This window comes from Glandiceps talaboti, chromosome 7 (genome assembly GCF_964340395.1).
Source record: "Glandiceps talaboti chromosome 7, keGlaTala1.1, whole genome shotgun sequence".
NCBI classification, from domain to species: domain Eukaryota; kingdom Metazoa; phylum Hemichordata; class Enteropneusta; family Spengelidae; genus Glandiceps; species Glandiceps talaboti.
In genome coordinates this window covers 4,133,026-4,152,215 of record NC_135555.1, presented here as the reverse complement: position 1 = coordinate 4,152,215, position 19,190 = coordinate 4,133,026, and the positions used below count along the sequence as shown (strand labels likewise).

Below are 19,190 nucleotides of genomic sequence, written 5' to 3'. Positions count from 1 at the left end.
AAGACATCAAAGTATTAGTAATAATACTTAGTAAAATTTGAAAATAAAAAGGGACCAAGTGGGGTACAGGCTAGAGGGGGGGGGGGTCCCCCTCCCACCCCTAGTAATTTTTGAAATTCAAGGACTGAAAGCATGCTTTCTGGTTCTATGTATTTAACATGTTGAGGGAGCAACAATACTTGATAAAATATCAATCAAAATACAAGGGAGCAGTGATGTCAGGATGGGGTTGGTAAGAGAGGGGTTTTCCCCCTCCCGCCCCGAATTTTCGAAATTCAAGGACCAAAACTAAGAGTCTGGTGTTATTTTAACATGTCAACCTGATAACAATACCCTCTCCTGATCACAACTGAACAGAAAACTACATTAAACACAGAGAAAATTTATCAAAGTATATTGTTGCCACATCATTTCACCATTATGAAAAAAATACGAGCCCCGTGAGACTTTCTGATCGTATCTTTACTGAATGACCATGTACAGCTGTTTTTGACACTTGGTGGCGCCCTTCTAAATGTTTATTCGCTCAGCTCAGTGAACTGATCATGAGTAGCTCTGTCGAATGCTAAAACCCTGTACAACAATGGAAACAAATTTTGTTATCATCTTTGGGTCTAATGAAATTCATTTAGGAAACCTTATATATAATTTTCACAAACACTTTCAATAAACTTTTGGGAAGAACCACATTCTCTATCATATATGATAGACAGACTATAAACCTTCTATTGGTTATCAATGATCCCCCACCCCCTTATAAAACAAAAACAAAAACAAAACATAATGTATTGTATTTAGTTCAGGTGAAAGTTTGTATTTTACTTGTGTTGTATGTGATTACTTTCAAGAATAAAGGGCTCTAATGAAGACTACATGATGCAGTCATTACTGGCACTCATGTTGCCATGACATTACCACAAATAACTTTACCTTGCATTTTGCTATCCATTATTGTCACTAATAATAGCATTATAAATAACACACACTGTGTAACACAGTGAAAGACATAGTATTCTTTAATTCCAACACTCAAATACAATGCAATATGTACATAAGTAGTCTGTAAGGAAAGCTGTGATAGAGCGCCCTCATACATCAGTCAACCTCTTTCAGGCTGGTGAAGGCAGTGACATGACATATCTTAGTCTAGTACAACAGATACATAATGAATATTAAACTTCAGCTGCTATGCAGATTTCTGAAAACTGACTGTCCTATTTGTATATATACTACATAAACCTGTCAACTCCATGTCACTCAAAAATAAAACATGCAACACAGTCCTTTGATTTAATTCACTAATATGCAAATATAACATGATCTCATCAAATCTAGGTTTAGAGAGGTATTTCATAAGACATGATCAAACTCAAGAACATTGATACTCACGATCTACAATGCCAAATTTCAATGTTACTGTACCTATCTAGATGTCTTTCAACATTTAATGCTAGTGCACTTATTCAGATGATCAGACTGTGATGGCTATATTCTCAGTTATTTCAGTATTTACCTTTAGTTAACAGAAACAGCCATGACAAATATGCACTGAAGTGAAACAAATTCAATAGTGTTGTAGCAAGGAAAGAAATACTCGCAAATATAAGTCATAGTCAAAGAAACTGTTATCTCAAATAAATGTTCTTGACCCATCAAAGAAATATTAATAAAATAGACTAACAAAAATAACAAAAGGACAAAGCTTATGTAAATCGATGTGAGCACACAAATTATTGCAGGACGTACTGGGAGAATTGACATGTACTTCATGAATATGCTTCTTTTAGATAGTTTATTAGTTTTGTTATTATTTTCCTTCTATGTGTTGTACCATTAACAACTCCACAGGGTTTTGTTATGTGTACTCAAATAAACAGTTATAATATTCATACCATTTCGTCAACAAAGAGAGTAGTGATTGGTGCTAATTTGAAATTGGTTCTGTCGCAAGAACATGACTGATGCTGCAATGAGACAACTTAAAGTTCAATCAGTACTGTTGTTTACTTTAGACTCTGGTAGAAATTCCTATGGGAAATTGCTGAGAAAAAAATCACATGATATTTCTAGTTTAAATGAATATTAACAAATGGGGATGATACATAGTACATCACAATGTAGGAGTCAGCAATCAAAATTTTTTTTTAATCAAATTTGTTTGCAAAGTTTCCATAGTTGGGTCATCAAGCATCAGCTTTTAGTTGTCTGTCACTGAGGGAAATCTTCTCTCCTGGTTTAAATGCTGGCATTCCAAGATATGGACAACTTGCACATCTGAAAGCATCACCCAGATAACACTAAAAGAGAAAAATGCATGAAATGTAAGAGAAAATAGCAAACCTTTTCTTTGTAGACAGTCTAAAACTTTAACATATTTGAAATCTGGGAGATAATATTTAAAGTAAATAGGAATATAACTGATTTCTGCAAGCCGTACATGAGACTTCCACTTCAAATACAGGCTTTGATATATGGTGAATTCTACATTCTATTGTAATCTCCCTCTCTGCTACAAGGGTACAATAACCATGGCAACAATACCCTGCAAATATGACACATTTGAAATCTGGGAAATGTATTATTGGCATAGAAAGAATCAAAGCAAGTTCTGCTCGCTATGCAATAGACTTATCCTTCAAATATAGGCATAGATAAACACGAAACTGAGTTCTGCAAGAGAACTATACTCATAGCAAAAATACCATCACAAATGGTATTGCCTCCCTGCCTTTATTTTTGAAATTGTCAAATTTGGCACTCAAAATTAGCATAATACGATGTTTGCTATCAATCAACCACTAATAATCAATTCCATCCTAAACCCACTCTCCACCAAAGCTTCCTGTATTGAGTACTAGCAGTCTTTGAGATTACTTGTCGGATTCTAAAAACTTACACTTCCACAAGCTGAGCTGGCAGTTTTCTGTGTTGATTTCTTCTGAGAACTACTCTCATTTTCAAGTTCTTCAGCAAGTCCACATGAACTACAATGAGAGAAAACAAATATTCTATTTATGATGTAGCAATGACTAAATATATTTGATTATGTGTCACTGATGTGTAACGATTAAGTCTGAAACATTATCATTCACTACTGATGCTATAGGTGTCACCACCATCACTATTGCCACCAAAAAATACCCCCCCCCCCCCCCCCCCGACATATTTAACAGAAGTTGTCAAGCAAGGCCAGTATGTCACTTCTGCCTAGGTTCAGATCAATACCAGCTCTGTACTGATAAGTGAAAGTGAATGAAACCAGTGCAATTTATCCAAGTTTTTATAAACATACTAAATTCTCAAGGTATCATTTCCTTTTAATTTAGCATAAAAACAGAAGATATAGTGGAGGAGACACAATACCCAGAGTACACAGAACATTTCTATAAATTCATAGTGATGTAGTCTTACCAATTTTTGCAGGCTTTTCTCTTTCCGGTACCAGGACCACACTCAGCTATTCAAAATGAAAACAGAAACACAACAAACCATAAACATTATAGCTTACCCCAGTAGTCATACAAACTGTAGTTTATAATGATATTGAGAATGATTTTATTTACAAAGATGAGTTTGTAGCCATTTGAAAACTTATTAACATATATATTCTTTTTCTTTTTTTTTTACATATAATTGTCTGTCTGTTTGTGCACAGTACCACTGAAATTTTCTCAAGTACATGTATTACGTTGAGTGTCTTTGAAGTCAACATGGGACAAAATAAATCATTCAATTTATTCTTACCTCTAAGGGATGATGGATCAGGTTTGAGGAAATCGTCATCATCTAAAAGATCATCTTCATCGACTAAATCCTAATTAAATAAAATTTGTCAATTAGATCTGTTCATATTAAAATATGGGTTTTCATTGCTGTAATACAGTGGTGTTAATTTTATAGCATTGTTTCACATTGGGTGTGAAGTTTTTGGGTCTGTTGGATGGTCAATCAATGTTAAGAAAAAATTTAAAAAATTAAAAATTAGCTTCTTCATGTTTCACTGCATCTCCTTTTCCTCCTCTCTATCTTACTTTTTATTGGATTCCTCATAAGAAGCTCTTTCCCAGCTTGTCTACACAATTGGCATGTTCTCCACCACTCCCACCCCTGAATATCTTCCATCATGAAAGAAATGTTCTGTTTGTGAACAAGTGTTGTCATCATCGCCATGACATCGACAGTCCAGACCCTTGCTTATTTTTTGCCAGAGAGGGCTCTGTTCCGCAAAATATTATTAAAGGCAGGCGAAAATAAAAATGTCGGAGCTGACAATTTGGGTTGGTCTGGGTAATGAGAAACAGAAAAAAAATAGGGTCACCCTAATAAGAATCCTTGGTCATGGTAAAGAAACACATTAATAGTAAGGAAATGTCAGTGAATTTCAAACTTACTACTTCATCATCTGCCATGTCCATAGCTGACAAAGTCCATACTTTGGCTGCATTGCTGGTTTTGTCTAGTACAGAAATCAAATACATTATTAATTATAGCAAAATTCTTCAGCTAGAAAATGACAATTCTAGAATATTCCAATATATGGTTTAATGTTATGAATCTTCTTTGGTGACTGTTCTCAACAGGACAGTTTACATAAAAATACAATACAACCACTAAAATATTAATTTTACTCCATTAGCAAGGTACATCATCACAAAATTGAAGACAAACCTGTTTCTGTCTTGGTTTTCTTTGCAAAACTGAGAGATAACTGAGAGCTGGAACCAATTTCAAATGCTGGTTTACTGCATGTGACTTTCACAACACTTAGATCAGCAGTACACTTAAGATTGCTCTTTATTTCAATAACTTCATCATCTGTGAGATTCACTGCATTGGGCTGTGGTAAGATGAGACATAGTGTTAGGGAGTATATCATAAAATGTACACTGAGATACACTGCATTGGGCTGAGGTAAGGATGAGATATAGTGTTAGGGAGTATATCATAAAATGTACACTGAGATACACTGCATTGGGCTGTGGTAAGATAAGATATAGTGTTAGGGAGTATATCATAAAATGTACACTGAGATACACTGCATTGGGCTGTGGTAAGATGAGACATAGTGTTAGGGAGTATATCATAAAATGTACACTGAGATACACTGCATTGGGCTGTGGTAAGATCATGAGATATAGTGTTAGGGAGTATATCATAAAATGTATACTGAGATACACTGCATTGGGCTGTGGTAAGATGAGACATAGTGTTAGGGAGTATATCATAAAATGTATACTGAGATACACTGCATTGGGCTGTGGTAAGATGAGACATAGTGTTAGGGAGTATATCATAAAATGTACACTGAGATACACTGCATTGGGCTGTGGTAAGATCATGAGATATAGTGTTAGGGAGTATATCATAAAATGTATACTGAGATACACTGCATTGGGCTGTGGTAAGATGAGACATAGTGTTAGGGAGTATATCATAAAATGTATACTGAGATACACTGCATTGGGCTGTGGTAAGATGAGACATAGTGTTAGGGAGTATATCATAAAATGTATACTGAGATACACTGCATTGGGCTGTGGTAAGATGAGACATAGTGTTAGGGAGTATATCATAAAATGTATACTGAGATACACTGCATTGGGCTGTGGTAAGATGAGACATAGTGTTAGGGAGTATATCATAAAATGTACACTGAGATTCACTGCATTGGGCTGTGGTAAGATGAGACATAGTGTTAGGGAGTATATCATAAAATGTACACTGAGATACACTGCATTGGGCTGTGGTAAGATCATGAGACATAGTGTTAGGGAGTATATCATAAAATGTACACTGAGATACACTGCATTGGGCTGTGGTAAGATCATGAGATATAGTGTTAGGGAGTATATCATAAAATGTACACTGAGATACACTGCATTGGGCTGTGGTAAGATCATGAGATATAGTATTAAAGAGTATATCATAAATAATGGCACAAATGAGCTTGCTATAAAGGCCTTCATAGTGTGGGGTTTCTACTCTATAATTTCTTGATATATTGTATACTTAAACTTAACAATTTAAATGCACGTTTCACTGTGATAAAGAGTATATTCTGGGGGAAAGCTTGTCTGTTACAATCCTTCACCCTGTACAGTAGACAAACTAGCCAAGAAGGGTTACACACTATGTCACATACTTGATGTTTTCACATTGATTTCAATAACAATATCCATTATTTGGGTAAATAGAACATTTACAGTCAGTGATCAATATATGGCAGAAGAGAAGTACATTTTCAAACCGTTAAGATGTCACTTTTTATCTGATATTGTATTTCTTTTTACTCATTATTTGTCCTTTCTTTATTTTCTTTTTTAGTATCCTGAAGAAGGTTTTCTGTCTAATGCCAAAATGTTGAAATAAAGATTTTATCTGCATATATATGAAAACCAAGACCTAAAGCAAACAAATCCATTGCTACAATCCTCAAGACCCACTTTTAAAAAGTGTTATCATTTTGTAGTTGGACTGAGCCTAGCTCACTAAGTTTCATAACAAAACCATAACTAAATATCTTGGTTCCTGCAATCATTTGTCAAAATCATCTTGTATTGGACTTTACATGTAATCCTTTACCATGCTCATATTCACCTCACTACCAAAGTTGACGATTGTATAAAATTCTTACCTGTGAAACATCAACAAACCCTGAAAGTTTAACAGCACTGATAAGTTTAGCTGCTGTTCTGAGTTTACTGTCTGCATTCTGTGAGACTGGTTCCCTCACTATAAGTTTACCATTTTGTTTCAATATCCTTGCTATTTCAGCCAGTATATCTGCACTGTGGACGGTAACTACTGGTTGCAACACACCTGACACTGTCACGTCAAACGTTGAATCTTTATGTTCAGCTGTTGGGTAAAAGATGTGACAATGAAATGTTAGCCTTCAATAACACAAACTAGATATTTGCGAAACAGACTTACATGTTTTCTCCTTACAGAAGCATGACATGATTCTAAATAATTCAAGTATGGCAATTGTACTAATCTACTTCTCTCTAATATCTCCAATATGAAAAACAGTTTGAGGAAAAAGTCAAATTTGTCAACTGACATTTAAGTTCTCACCTATGATGTAGACAAAGGGGTGTTTTAAGTGACCATTATGTGTGTTATCTCAACTTAACTACATCATTTCAGAAATGACAACATAGTAAATAATAGTATTATTACGGAAATTACAATGAGACGTTGTTCTGACCACATACAATAGCTCACTAGCCTAGGTCCTGGCAGTAGGTATTAGGTAGTATTGAGAGTCAAGTAACCATTTTCACATTTCAAATGTATCTAACACCAAGCTCCAGTACAGCCCATGGGTATGCTTTCATGTCCTGGCCTCAAGTATTAAACTCACAACACTGGGAAAGGAGCCCTATACCCCTGTGTTTGAAATTCAAAACATAATAATACACTCCAACTTACAACATAGATGGGTCAATTTTATGCATATTTGTTACTGTACTGTGATGTTTCCTTGCATGTGGAACAAAGCTGGGCTTATACTTACACAAATGTAATCTCTCTACATGTTCCACCTGAACCTTGCCATCATCTCCAACCTTTGAAATCAAATCTTTCACTATGTCTTGTAGATTAGCTGCAGGAGAAGAACCTCCCCATAACAACAACACATGCTGTCCTGACTTGATCTCCTCAAACATAATTAGTTTGCTCTGAATTCAAAATAAATAAATAAATATATAAATAAATAAACTGAAAGAAAAAGTGACTGATTTGCATGAAACTAAATTTCACAGATTTAGGAAGGTATGCATGGTATCTATGAAAAAAATGTTTTAGGAATTTTCTTTTTGCAGAAAATCACACAAACAGGAAGAGTGAAAGTAAATTTCAATGACAAGTTTGTCTGATGAACAAACATATCGCTTGCATTATGGATCTATGCTTATATAATAATATAATTATATATAACCTTCTCCTCGCCACCCTGGCATTTACTGTCTTCTGCTGGGACCTTCACTTCTACCAGTTTTTATCACATGCACTCGAATCAATCTGTATGATTTTTTTTGAGAACGTGTAGTAAATAATTTACTATCCCTTTTTTTTAAAAAATCATACAGATTGCTTCGAGTGCCACTAGATTGAAGTATTTCAACAAGATCATGATGACTAAGCCAATTTTATTCAAAATGAGAATGCAAAGGCTCATTTTGAAGGATGGAAATACTGTATTCCTAATAAATGACATTTATATGGAAACTAATTTATTAAATTTTGGCAAATTTACCCAAAACTGCTGTCAGAAATTTCTAATCTATTATTAGTACTATAGGTAGTATTCACAAATGACAATAACATTAGAGTGCATGCAGACTGGACTGATGAGTGGTGATGCGTAATGTATACCTTAATGATACGACGATTTCCTTAATATTAAATTTCACGTAAGGAATAATTGTCGTTTCGGAAAGGTGACCTTAAAATAGCGTTATTTAACTCACATTGATAAAACGCAAGAGTCGTCACACGTTCTCGAGATCTCCTCGCTCTAATCCCTTGAACCGGAAGTGGTTCATGTTCGGTGAACTTCGTATAAATACCGATGATTCCCGAGGGCGATGATTTCCCGTCGGCCAATCAGAAGTCGTGAATCTTTCCATTCTGATTGGTGGATACGTGTAAAGAGCTAAAATTGAACAGAACGGTTGGCGTTGGAGATTTATAATAGCGAGCTGCTATTCAAACTCGTGTGTTTTTGTCACAAAATATATAACTTGCCAGCCTGTTCGCATCATACTTTCCAATTTTGATATTTTGACGATCGTTTAGAACTATGAGTGCACCGGTAGACGGCGATTGGGACTACAATGCTCCACAGTTCGTAGATTTTTCAGAGGCTACAGCGACGGAATTTTATGATGATGGCGCTGACTCTTATTTCAGTGAGTATAAATAATATCAACAAAATCTCACATTAGCCCATTTCCACTCTAGCTTCAGGTATATTGCGACTTGGCGTGCAGCTACAATGTTATTATGAAAATAAGTTACAAACCTAAAACAGGAATATTTTTGTCATTCAAACTTGCATGTGACCTTGGTCATGATTCCTTACTCGGTTGTATTTTTGTATCATGTGTACATGTATGCCCTAAGTAAGACTATGGTGTACAACCATGTTTATTTTACTTCACGAAGTTCTGAGTCATCAAGGGATGGTTAGGGCATGTCTGTTGTAGCATGTGTTATATTTAAGGTAAGATGGATTTGGTAGAATATGGAGACAGAATCAAAGTCCTAGATTCTACTACTACTAGTCTAGTTCAGTATCGTTATGATTTACACCTCTCACTCACTCGTGGTTTAGTTAGAAACCACGTTGACATCCAGCCTAAGATTCTACCTCCATGGGTAGAGCTACCACCTGATAAACCAAGGACAAACAAACTGCAGGAAAGTTTGTAATTCTAATTGGTTTCAAGCAAGAAGTATGGAAAAGATCAAATGCCAATACCCCTCCCTCATCTTGGAATCGTGAAGACATTTGTATCATTTCATACTCATCATTTTGAAGTGTTTTAACTTTTGTAATAGATAATTGAAGGGAGATTTTTACATCTATAGATTTTAAATCTGTATTTCTTTTTTATTTCAAATGATTGCATAGTGTATTACAATGCAATGCTGACCATATTTCTTTATTTCTTCATTCCTTCCAGACTTTGATCATGAAAATGGCATTCCAGTGAGATTCTCTGTTATCAACGGAAAACGTGTCTCGGTGGCAGTAGCCCCAAATCCAAATAATGGAAGCACCTCAAATACCATTGATACAGGTGATTTTGTTGAAATTGAGTTGTTTGTGACTTTCTAACATTTTGTGTAAATACTGGCATATAGTGATCATTTAGCTTGATGACAGACTTCCCTACGTACATGTATGTAGCAAAGTCTGGTCACCAAGAGTGTCTTGAAATAGAGCATTGGCTCTGGCTAGAAAGAGGTCTTTGATCTTTTGTTTGACATTGTTATTTTGGTTCTTCTCTTTATCACAGAAACTTTACCAAGTGATAAAAACACTGAAGCTAACTTAGACACTGTTGAGGAAACGAGTATGGAAGATGAAAAAACTGAACCAGTTGTTGAAGAACCTCAACAGCCAGCCTCAGAAGGTAAAAACACCACCAGGAGTGTTCTGTGTTTTATAGGGACCGGACAATGTGTGATTGTATCCCAATGACCAATGATTATACCTGTGTTACATCTGAGACCATAATTGGATGTGATGATATTATTTTAACCAAGTGTCTGAAATGAGGTCATTCTAAATCGCTTGCAAGTTTGATTTTACTTTTACAAATACTCATGATTACTATTTTTAAAAATGTGTTAATTTTATTTCATTGAAACAACCCACTTTTAGATTCAGAAGAAATAGTCAATGCAGTGAAAGTTCCAAAGAATATTGTAAAGACCTTCACGGCATGGAAAGCTAAGCACACATCTGGTAATGAAACCACAACCAGTGGAGTAGCTAGTACAGAAAACAAGAAAATGATGAGGTAAGAACAAGTAAAGACATCAGCAAAATAAATTGTCATCAAGTATCATATATTTCTTGAAGCTACCAAGTCTGAAATTGTAAATTTAGGTAATAATGATGTTCTTGTGTCAAACGTTGACTCACTGCAGTTGAATAGGTAAATATTCACATTTCTATTATAATCCTGGTTATTGCACATGATCCATATATAGACATTTTATTTCTTTTTCAGAATATGTCTGCTTAATTTTAACTTGGTAACTTGAGGACATAACACAGATCTTTGATTCTTGAGACGTTCTTCTAATTGTCTAAAAAATGAATGGTTGTCTCAGTGGCAGAATTTAGATAAACATCAGAGTCCTGCACCTAATTGTGTCACCCTAGGAAAATGTCTCAATAGTCAGGAATAACAGAACTTAAACAAAACTGACTCTCTATGTTTTGTTAGGTGAAAAGTATTTACATTTGTAAAATCTACCTGAGTTCCCCAAGTATGTTATGTTACTGGAGTTGTCCCCATCAATCTTACGCTACCGTCATGGTTTTGAAATCAGTACAAATTTACCTGATTTCCACCTCTGTTACTAGGATTATCACAGTTCTTAATTCATCATCGAGGACAAAATGTAATTTTGTTCACTTGTTTGTGTCTCTAGACAAAGAGCTAGACAGCAACACCTAAAGAATACAGACAAGAAAGTATCAACCACTACACAGATTCAGAATGGCGTTCGTGGTACCAGGTGTTCACCTAGGGTAAAGGCACAGAGTCAAACAATCAGGCGAGAAACACGATCATTAGATGGGCCTGCAACAAAGAGAAGTAGAACAGAAGCAAATAAAAAAATTGAAAGTTCAAAGATGAAGAAACTTAAGCTTACTTTGCCATCTACACCTACTTGTCTGAAGTAAGTCAATCTACTAGAATTTAATCAGACCAAAAATGTTTTAAAGTGTCTATATGTATATTACTTGTAAAAAGATAGAAAAGTCGGAATAGTTTACCTAATAGTTGGGAATGATAGCAGTTATGTGTTTATTTATATATTTTATGTCGACTCTAATGATAACAAATATAATAAATTATTTTTCCTATCCTCCGTTCGTTCCACTCCTTTCATAGCTGTTTCCCTTAATCTTGAGTAGACGCAGTATATTTTTATTCTTATATAAGGAACAACACATGCCATTGCCTCTTCAAACTATCAATGTTCTTCTATCTCACCATCTATTGGATTTTTGTCACATATGGTTTGTGTTTCACTTCAGTTTTACTTTTGTCCATTCTCTCCAGAATCCCACTGTACTAGTAGTTTTCTTATTGCCCTAATACTGAGTGTATTAATTCATTACCTTAGATATTAATGGAGTCTAGTTTAGGGTAATCTGGTCATGCTTGTACATTTGAATGCTTCAGATTTAGAGGAAATTTCAGATGACCTGACCTCTAAGAGAGGTCATCATATACAGGATTAATCACAAATACTTTGTATCATCCTATCTGAAGTAAATAAAACTTAAACCACAATTTTACTCTTCCTTTCCCCCCCCCCCTCCCCTCCCTTTAACAGACGCGTTGGTGTGAAACCAGGTGCATCATTCAAGTCATCAGAGGAACTTGAGATGGAGAAGATAGCTAAACTAAGACATCAACTAGTAGAGAGACGCCGAGTTGCTGAAGAATCAATGAAGAAGTCACAGACTTCCTCAGGTCATGCACCAGTACGATCAGAACGTACTTGTACGCATGTGGAAGAGTTTCACTTTGCTACTGATGATAGACTTAAGTCACATTCCATGACAACAAGGAGTGATGCTAAAGAAAGAGACTTCAAGTCAAGTTTGCGAAGCCATCCACCATCTCCAGTGAGTTGTACAATTTAGTTTACCATATTTCAGTTTCATGCATTAGCACAAAAACATTACATCGCAAAGAATACCAAAATGCTGAGTCCAAGTTTTGCTACTGTTACTGGCTCATTATTTTGTCATTATCTAACAGGAGAAATTATTGGTATGATTACACATAATATAAAATTCTAAAATGCCAAAGTGAAAATTTTATTTTATTTAGTCTTGCATGTAACTCAGTCCCAAGTCAGATTCAGTTTGAATGTATATGACAATTTTGGAATTCTGTACTGTTTTACAGTACTGAATTTCAAAGTAAATTGTTAGGGATTTATTCCAAAAAATGAGAAGTCAGACATCCTTTACGCTCCTGTAAGCCATTCTATATTATTAATAGTATTTATTAAATGTTGTGATGAATCAGATACTAGACTCAACTCTCTTTCAGTAAATTATCTGCTATGTTTAGATCAATTAAATATTTAAACACGTCTTTCCCCCCTTTTATACAAAGCATAATCCAAGGAAAGGTCCAACCAAAGCCATGCCATTCCACTTCAATGAACGTAAACGCAAAATCAGTGAAACACAAGATGAACCTGTGTATAAACCAATGGCTGTCCTTGTCAATGAATTCCAGTCAAAAACACCAGATCGATTCCGCCAGAAGCCAAGAAGTAGAGGTAAAAATCTGTCTTTAAATACTGTACTTTATCACATATAATGGTGTCACCGTGTGTATAGACAATGGTGGTAGTATTTTCTTGATTGCAAATGTGATTTCTGAATCCTTGACAGTGTTCTCCACGAGGGGTTTTTGAGGGGCGCACCGCCCCTCTGTTTTCATGGACCGCCCCTCTGTTTGCGTTCAGCGCCCCTTTGTTTTGGTGTGAACGTCTTCAAGAGATTCTATTCAATGCCGTTAATGAAGGAAGTGAACAGCGACACTGCGTCTATCATCATTTATGAACTTATTTATCGCCTTGATTATAACAATGGTAGCCGAAACAAAAAACAGTAAATGTAGTACCGTCGTAAAGTAGAAGACGGTACGTTGGTAGTTTCTATGGCCGGGTATATCAAGCCGGTAATTTCCAAGCCTTCCCGTATACGCAATACAGTACGCATACGATGTACGATGTCACGGCAATTTTCGTATTGTATCGATAAATACGAACAAAATCCTAAAATTTATACATGTTCTTTAGAAATAACTACTCCGGTACGGTTCCATGGTAAAATTTATGTCCTAAATGATCACGTTTGGATGTGAATCGCGATCGTAGTACCACGAGGTAGCTCCGATGTGGCAGCCATGTTTGTTACTGTACATTTGCACTGAACGTATTCGGTTATTCTTAGCCCAAATTCGTCACATTAAAAATGTACGTATTTCCGGCAAATTTGGATGAAAAATCATTTTCCATTCATGAAAATTAAAAGGATATCAAATTTTAGAGAAATAAAGGAAAATGAATTGTTTTCAATTAATTTTTATGAATGACATGCACATTTACAAGGTGAAACCAACAACTCAAAACTAAGTGATAGCTAGCCTAGAGGTGCATACATGTACATCAACAATGCCATGTGTTGTCACTCCTGTGTGTAAAACATGCTTGCCAACATTACTATAACATCGTTTGTGTAACTGTCAACCTCCTTCCTGAAATTTTTACATTGTGAATTATGTGAAAGGTTTGGAAATTGGTGATTACAATACATTTCAGTACATTTTAGTTTGCTGAATGAATAAAATAGGAGTTTTTGATTTTGGAAACTTTTTTCACTTCCTAATATTATGATCTGGAAATATGCTAATGATATGCAAATAAATATGCAAATTAGGGCGCCCCTGTATTTTTCTAAATTGTGGAGAACCCTGCTTGATCTAAACAGCATACTTGGTCACAAAGTTGAATTCCATCAAATGTACTGTACATGTACTATCTCATGGTCAAGATGAATTTGTATATCCAAAGATTTAGTTCACTTTTGAACTGCTTAAAGGCCAGAGATTCAATCCCAGGGTGTTGTATCAGTGTCATCTTATCAGTGGAACCACAGAGATTAATTAGGTAGAATAGGCAATTTCGTTTTGTAGCTCTACTACACAACTGTTTTTCTCACCTAAAGTTTAACCTAGCCTAATCTGAACTGGGCTTATTAAACTGACTGACAATCATACATTGAATGTATAACTGTGTTGTCTCTAAAGGAAACACTCCTCAGATGGGCAAGAGGAAACCATGTTCAAAATTAACTATTGCAAAGACACCATTATTGGAAACAAGGCACAGAAAGAGAAGTTATACAGTAGCGAGTGCTCAAGACAAAGAAGATCAGGAAGTGGAAGAAATGAAACAGTAAGTAATTTTTCCCATAGAATTGCCAGACTACTGTTTTTTCTCACCCAAACTTAAGTTCCAATTCAACATAGGCCTTTCATTGAACTGCGACTATTGATGTAATATCTGTTTATCTATCATTCCTCTCAGGTACAAGTTTAAAGCCAAACCTGTAAATCCACACCTATTCACTGACAAAGTCGTTCTTCCAAAGAAAACAGCCAAGAAAAAGTGCACTGAACCTGTTGGTTTTGAATTTGAAACCCGCTCCAGAAATGAAGTCAGGGATGCCTCTAAGCCTAAAGAAGAAAACAAGTTTGAATTTCATGCGCGGCCAGTTCCTGCAAAAATACTTGAAAGACCGATGGTAAGGAGAATGATATACAAGAGCATACCTTTTAATGATTAAATTTTCAGATTATGTGCAAAATTTATAATAGTATGCAACATGAAAGATTTGTGAGTTCTCCTTTACAGCAAGTGAAAGTGATTTCTGAGGGAGTTTAAAATTTTATACGTGCACGTTGAGATATGTGAAGTTTCTAGCATGTGAGCATTACTAGTGTTATAACTTTTTGTGGTTTGTATGTTGCTAATATATTATTTTCATATCCAGGGTGTTGGTGAGAAGAAGACAATACCAGTGACGTGCCCCAAATCACCAGCATTTGCATTGAAAAACAGAGTACGAATTCAGAAAGAGGACGAGAGTTTCAAGGTAAACTATTATTTTGTCAAATAAAAGTGATATAGATCCATGAGAAGCTAATATATATTTATTATCCTTACAGAATTTGTCATCATGGCAGACAGAAGTTGATTTTGAACAGTAGGATTTAGTCATTTTCAAAAGGTTTGCTACAGGCCAGTGGGAATAAATGAATGTGTATAAACCAAGAACTTCTTGAGTTTTGGATGTAAACAATATTACCAGTGTCCAGCATCCTGAAAGAAATCATATCTTATTTGATTTGTCTTTAACTCCTACACAGGACGAACGAGAGAAGCCTGTAAAATTTTCACGACCAGCACCCCAACCAGGAATCATATTCAAACCAGTTATTGACCACAAACATACTGAGATACAACCATTCACCTTTGATGACCGCGACAAGGAAAGAATGGCAAAGAAGGAAGAGAAGATACAGCAGGTGTTCATGGAAGAAAAGAAGGTATGGTGTGTTTGGTTTTTTTAGTCTAGTCATTCTGAAAGTTGTTGAAGTTATACATGGTTGAAAACAACGATGATGTAGTGTCAGTTGTATTGTCAAGCTGCAGCAAGCAACTGTGTTAAAGTAAGGTTTTAGGGACAAAATCCTTACAACAGTTGTAGCAAAAATGAAAGCGGTAAGAATTGTAGTCATGCTTTTTTACTTGACTGGTGTCCAAGCTCCTCCTATATTGTAATACAATTATGTATACATTTCTAGCAATGTGTTTTGTCCACCAATGATATCAAGTAGAGGCCGTGAAAATGGGAATATCAATATTTCTTGACTCTAATTGCAAACACCATGTAAAAATAACAATATCTGTTATCCCAGGCAAGAGAGTTCAGGGCGCAAACCTTACCAAGCCCATCTTTGAAAGGTTTGCCTGTCAAGAAACCAAAAGAAGTAACCAGACCAGCACCATTCCAACTGCGTGTGGAAGAAAGAGGAACTATAGCAGCAGATGAATGGGCTCGTAAGGTATGTATGCTGTCATTGGATGTTTGTGTTTGAAATTCAGTGCTAGATCTTTGTTCCTACTGGGGGGGGGGGGGGGGGGGGGGGGGGGGGTAGATCCTACAAAGTCATTGCAAGATTGCAATCATCATCATCAAACCACTAGCCTCTTTACAGTGGTGCTTAACAGATGCAAAGGCCATTGTTGAACGGACTACTGTTCAGCAGATTTGAAGCCAGCTTCTTCGACTAACCATAAGGGCCAATCAGAGAGACTTTTTCGTTTAGTGTGTGATCAGTAGAACTAATTACACCAGTGTGTTTATTTTCGTCTTGTCATTATACTTTGGCTGGCAAGAATGATTCATTATTCAAATATTGATTATCAAGATGTTATTCCCCAAGAATTCAAAACTCTAGCTCAGTAGGGGAATATCTCATAAAATTTACAGATTTTCTCCCCATGTATTTATACATAGCGTAACTTTGTTTATGAAGAATTTTAGATGTGTTATGTGGTAAATCACTAGTAAATTTTACATACTCAACATTTTACAAAAACTCTTCAACGTCATTGTATTTAAAAGAGAAATTGTTGAAGGATGAAATATGTATCCATTCAACTTGGCTATCACTAATGTAATGCTATGTGTATCTGAAAAGAAGCCTCATTTGGTGAGTTTAGCTAGTAGGAATGACTGAAATTACTGTGTGATACTGAAGTCTGGTCAATTTGTTGTCACGTTGTGTAACTTGAATTGTTTATATTTACAGATGGAAGAAGAACTTAAGAACCAGAGAGCCCAGGCTAATGCTTTTAAAGCAAGGCCTACTAAAGTGTTATATGAAGAACCATTTATACCTGTGACGGGTCAACGACCATTGACAGGTATGTACTAATCATATTAATTGAATGCATAGATTAAAGCCCCAGTAGTAACTAACTTGAACAAAATTTTGTCATTATTGCTATTCTCCGAGAGATATGTCAAGTTAAAAAGAAAACAAATGTAACACATCAAATAAGAAAAACAACATACATAAATAAATAAATAAATAAATAAATAAATAAATAAATACAATGGTAATAAATTAATAATTACAAAGTTTAGACTTCTGACTGGACCACTAAAAGGTGCCTTCATACAGTGGCCTACCCTGCTAATGTAGGACCAGTGAATGACACGGTGTGCCAGACAATTTGATAGACTGATTGGTTTTTTTTACTATGTGAAGCATGTATGGTCCATTGCCTAGTGAACAAACCATATCAATATCCCACAAATACACAATTTGTTGACAAACAAATATTTGCATCAGAACTGTTTACAAACGGAGAACAAGCCAGTCGAGCAGTCAGCATTAGTTTTTGGTATATAAAGTTTTGGTTCTCATCAGATGCCACATGAACTTATCTATTTAATTACTCAATATGAGATTAATGAAGTAATGTTGAATTGAAATATCCAACTTCAACATAAACCGATTTCCAAATGTTAGTCCGGTTTGATGGGAACAAAAGGGAAAATCAAGATCCTAAAATGCAAAATATTACATCCCTAAATTATGACTTGTATTTAAAATAGATAATATTTATATTTATTTATTATTATTATTATTAATCATTATTATTATTATCCATTACATATCCTTGTTTCCTCTGCACGGTGTACATTTGCCTTCTTTATAAATGTGTTTCATTTTAATATTTCAACATTTCTTCAGAAGTCTGAATTTATGTTTGTTGTTTTCATTCCATTAGATATGGCACCCTTCCAGCTGAACACAGACAAACGTGCACATCAGAGGGAAGACTTTGAAAACTTCAAGAAGAAAAAAGAATGTGATCTTGCTGAAGAAAAACTAAACCGTGAAAAGGAGATCATGACCATGGAGAAAGAAGCTGTAAGACAACTAAGAAACGATATGGTCCACAAACCCAACCCCATTAGACATTTCAAAGAAATACAAGTCATTCCAAGTACTGTACCCCTAACTGCACCTATATCCCCACAACTACGTACCAGTCGCCGACGAACAGACAGGTTGTAACTAACTGTGCTAACAATTCTGTATCATCAAGCAAATGAAAGAAACTGTGATGAATGTATAACCTGTAAACATTTTAGCTTGTCTTGTTGATTGAGACATTTAGATTGCACTGGACAGTGAATGTTTGCATATCATATTTAGATATTGCTATTGGCCTCAAGCATGAGAAATATACACACTGAAAAGATGTGATATAAGCTAGAGGCATTCACACTTGTTGATGTCTTGATTCTGCCAAAAAGTCTATTTTCATTCTATCCTCTACAAGTTCTTTCTCGACTTGACAAAAGAGTCGTTGAGAGTGGCATAGGAAGTGAATATTGTTGTTGTGTAAAATACTAAATTCATAACACTTGTCAGGAAAGTCTAGGATGGTAGTGCCATTTCTATATAAGCTGTGGAAAGAACCCTTTTACTATTGTACATATTTATCAGATTGTCTTGGTAGAATGTAATGTTGTATTGTATTGTTTATAGAAATGTACTGTTTTTGAACTGTAGTAGTGTTGTCACACTGTATTTAGCTCACATTCACCACTCTACACCATGTACTGCTACCATTGGGCAAAGTAACCATGTCTACATTTACACATTTCATAATTTACTGCCGCAACACTTTAATGATAGCCGTTATAGTTAGGCATCTATGTGTTAGTGATATTTTGATGTTTGCCAAAAAAACTGGGAGATGGTAATTTCAAATTGAAAAGAACTACAGCAAGTTACAAGTAAAAATATTGAAAAGCTATA

At 35.3% G+C, this 19,190-nt stretch overlaps 2 protein-coding genes across 2 annotated transcripts; one reads left to right on the top strand and one right to left on the bottom strand.

Moving 5' to 3' along the window:
- Positions 1–999: 999 nt before the first annotated feature.
- Positions 1,000–8,551, bottom strand: LOC144437630 (anamorsin homolog). Its single transcript, XM_078126613.1, has 9 exons — positions 8,478–8,551; positions 7,520–7,685; positions 6,635–6,858; positions 4,669–4,837; positions 4,392–4,456; positions 3,745–3,814; positions 3,412–3,457; positions 2,897–2,984; positions 1,000–2,297 (listed from the first exon to the last, which is right to left on the bottom strand). Exons 2-9 carry the CDS (start codon positions 7,671–7,673, stop codon positions 2,184–2,186), a joined length of 930 nt encoding a protein of 309 aa, XP_077982739.1. The 5' UTR covers positions 7,674–7,685; positions 8,478–8,551; the 3' UTR covers positions 1,000–2,183.
- A 258-nt stretch (positions 8,552–8,809) lies between these two features.
- LOC144437404 (targeting protein for Xklp2 homolog) lies at positions 8,810–18,440 on the top strand. The gene is made up of 14 exons (XM_078126334.1): positions 8,810–8,918; positions 9,696–9,812; positions 10,032–10,148; positions 10,400–10,538; positions 11,179–11,430; positions 12,094–12,388; positions 12,888–13,056; positions 14,592–14,739; positions 14,872–15,088; positions 15,338–15,439; positions 15,714–15,893; positions 16,266–16,412; positions 17,163–17,277; positions 18,151–18,440. The coding sequence occupies exons 1-14, from the start codon at positions 8,810–8,812 to the stop codon at positions 18,438–18,440; spliced, it is 2,397 nt and encodes a 798-aa protein (XP_077982460.1).
- The last annotated feature ends 750 nt before the right edge of the window (positions 18,441–19,190 follow it).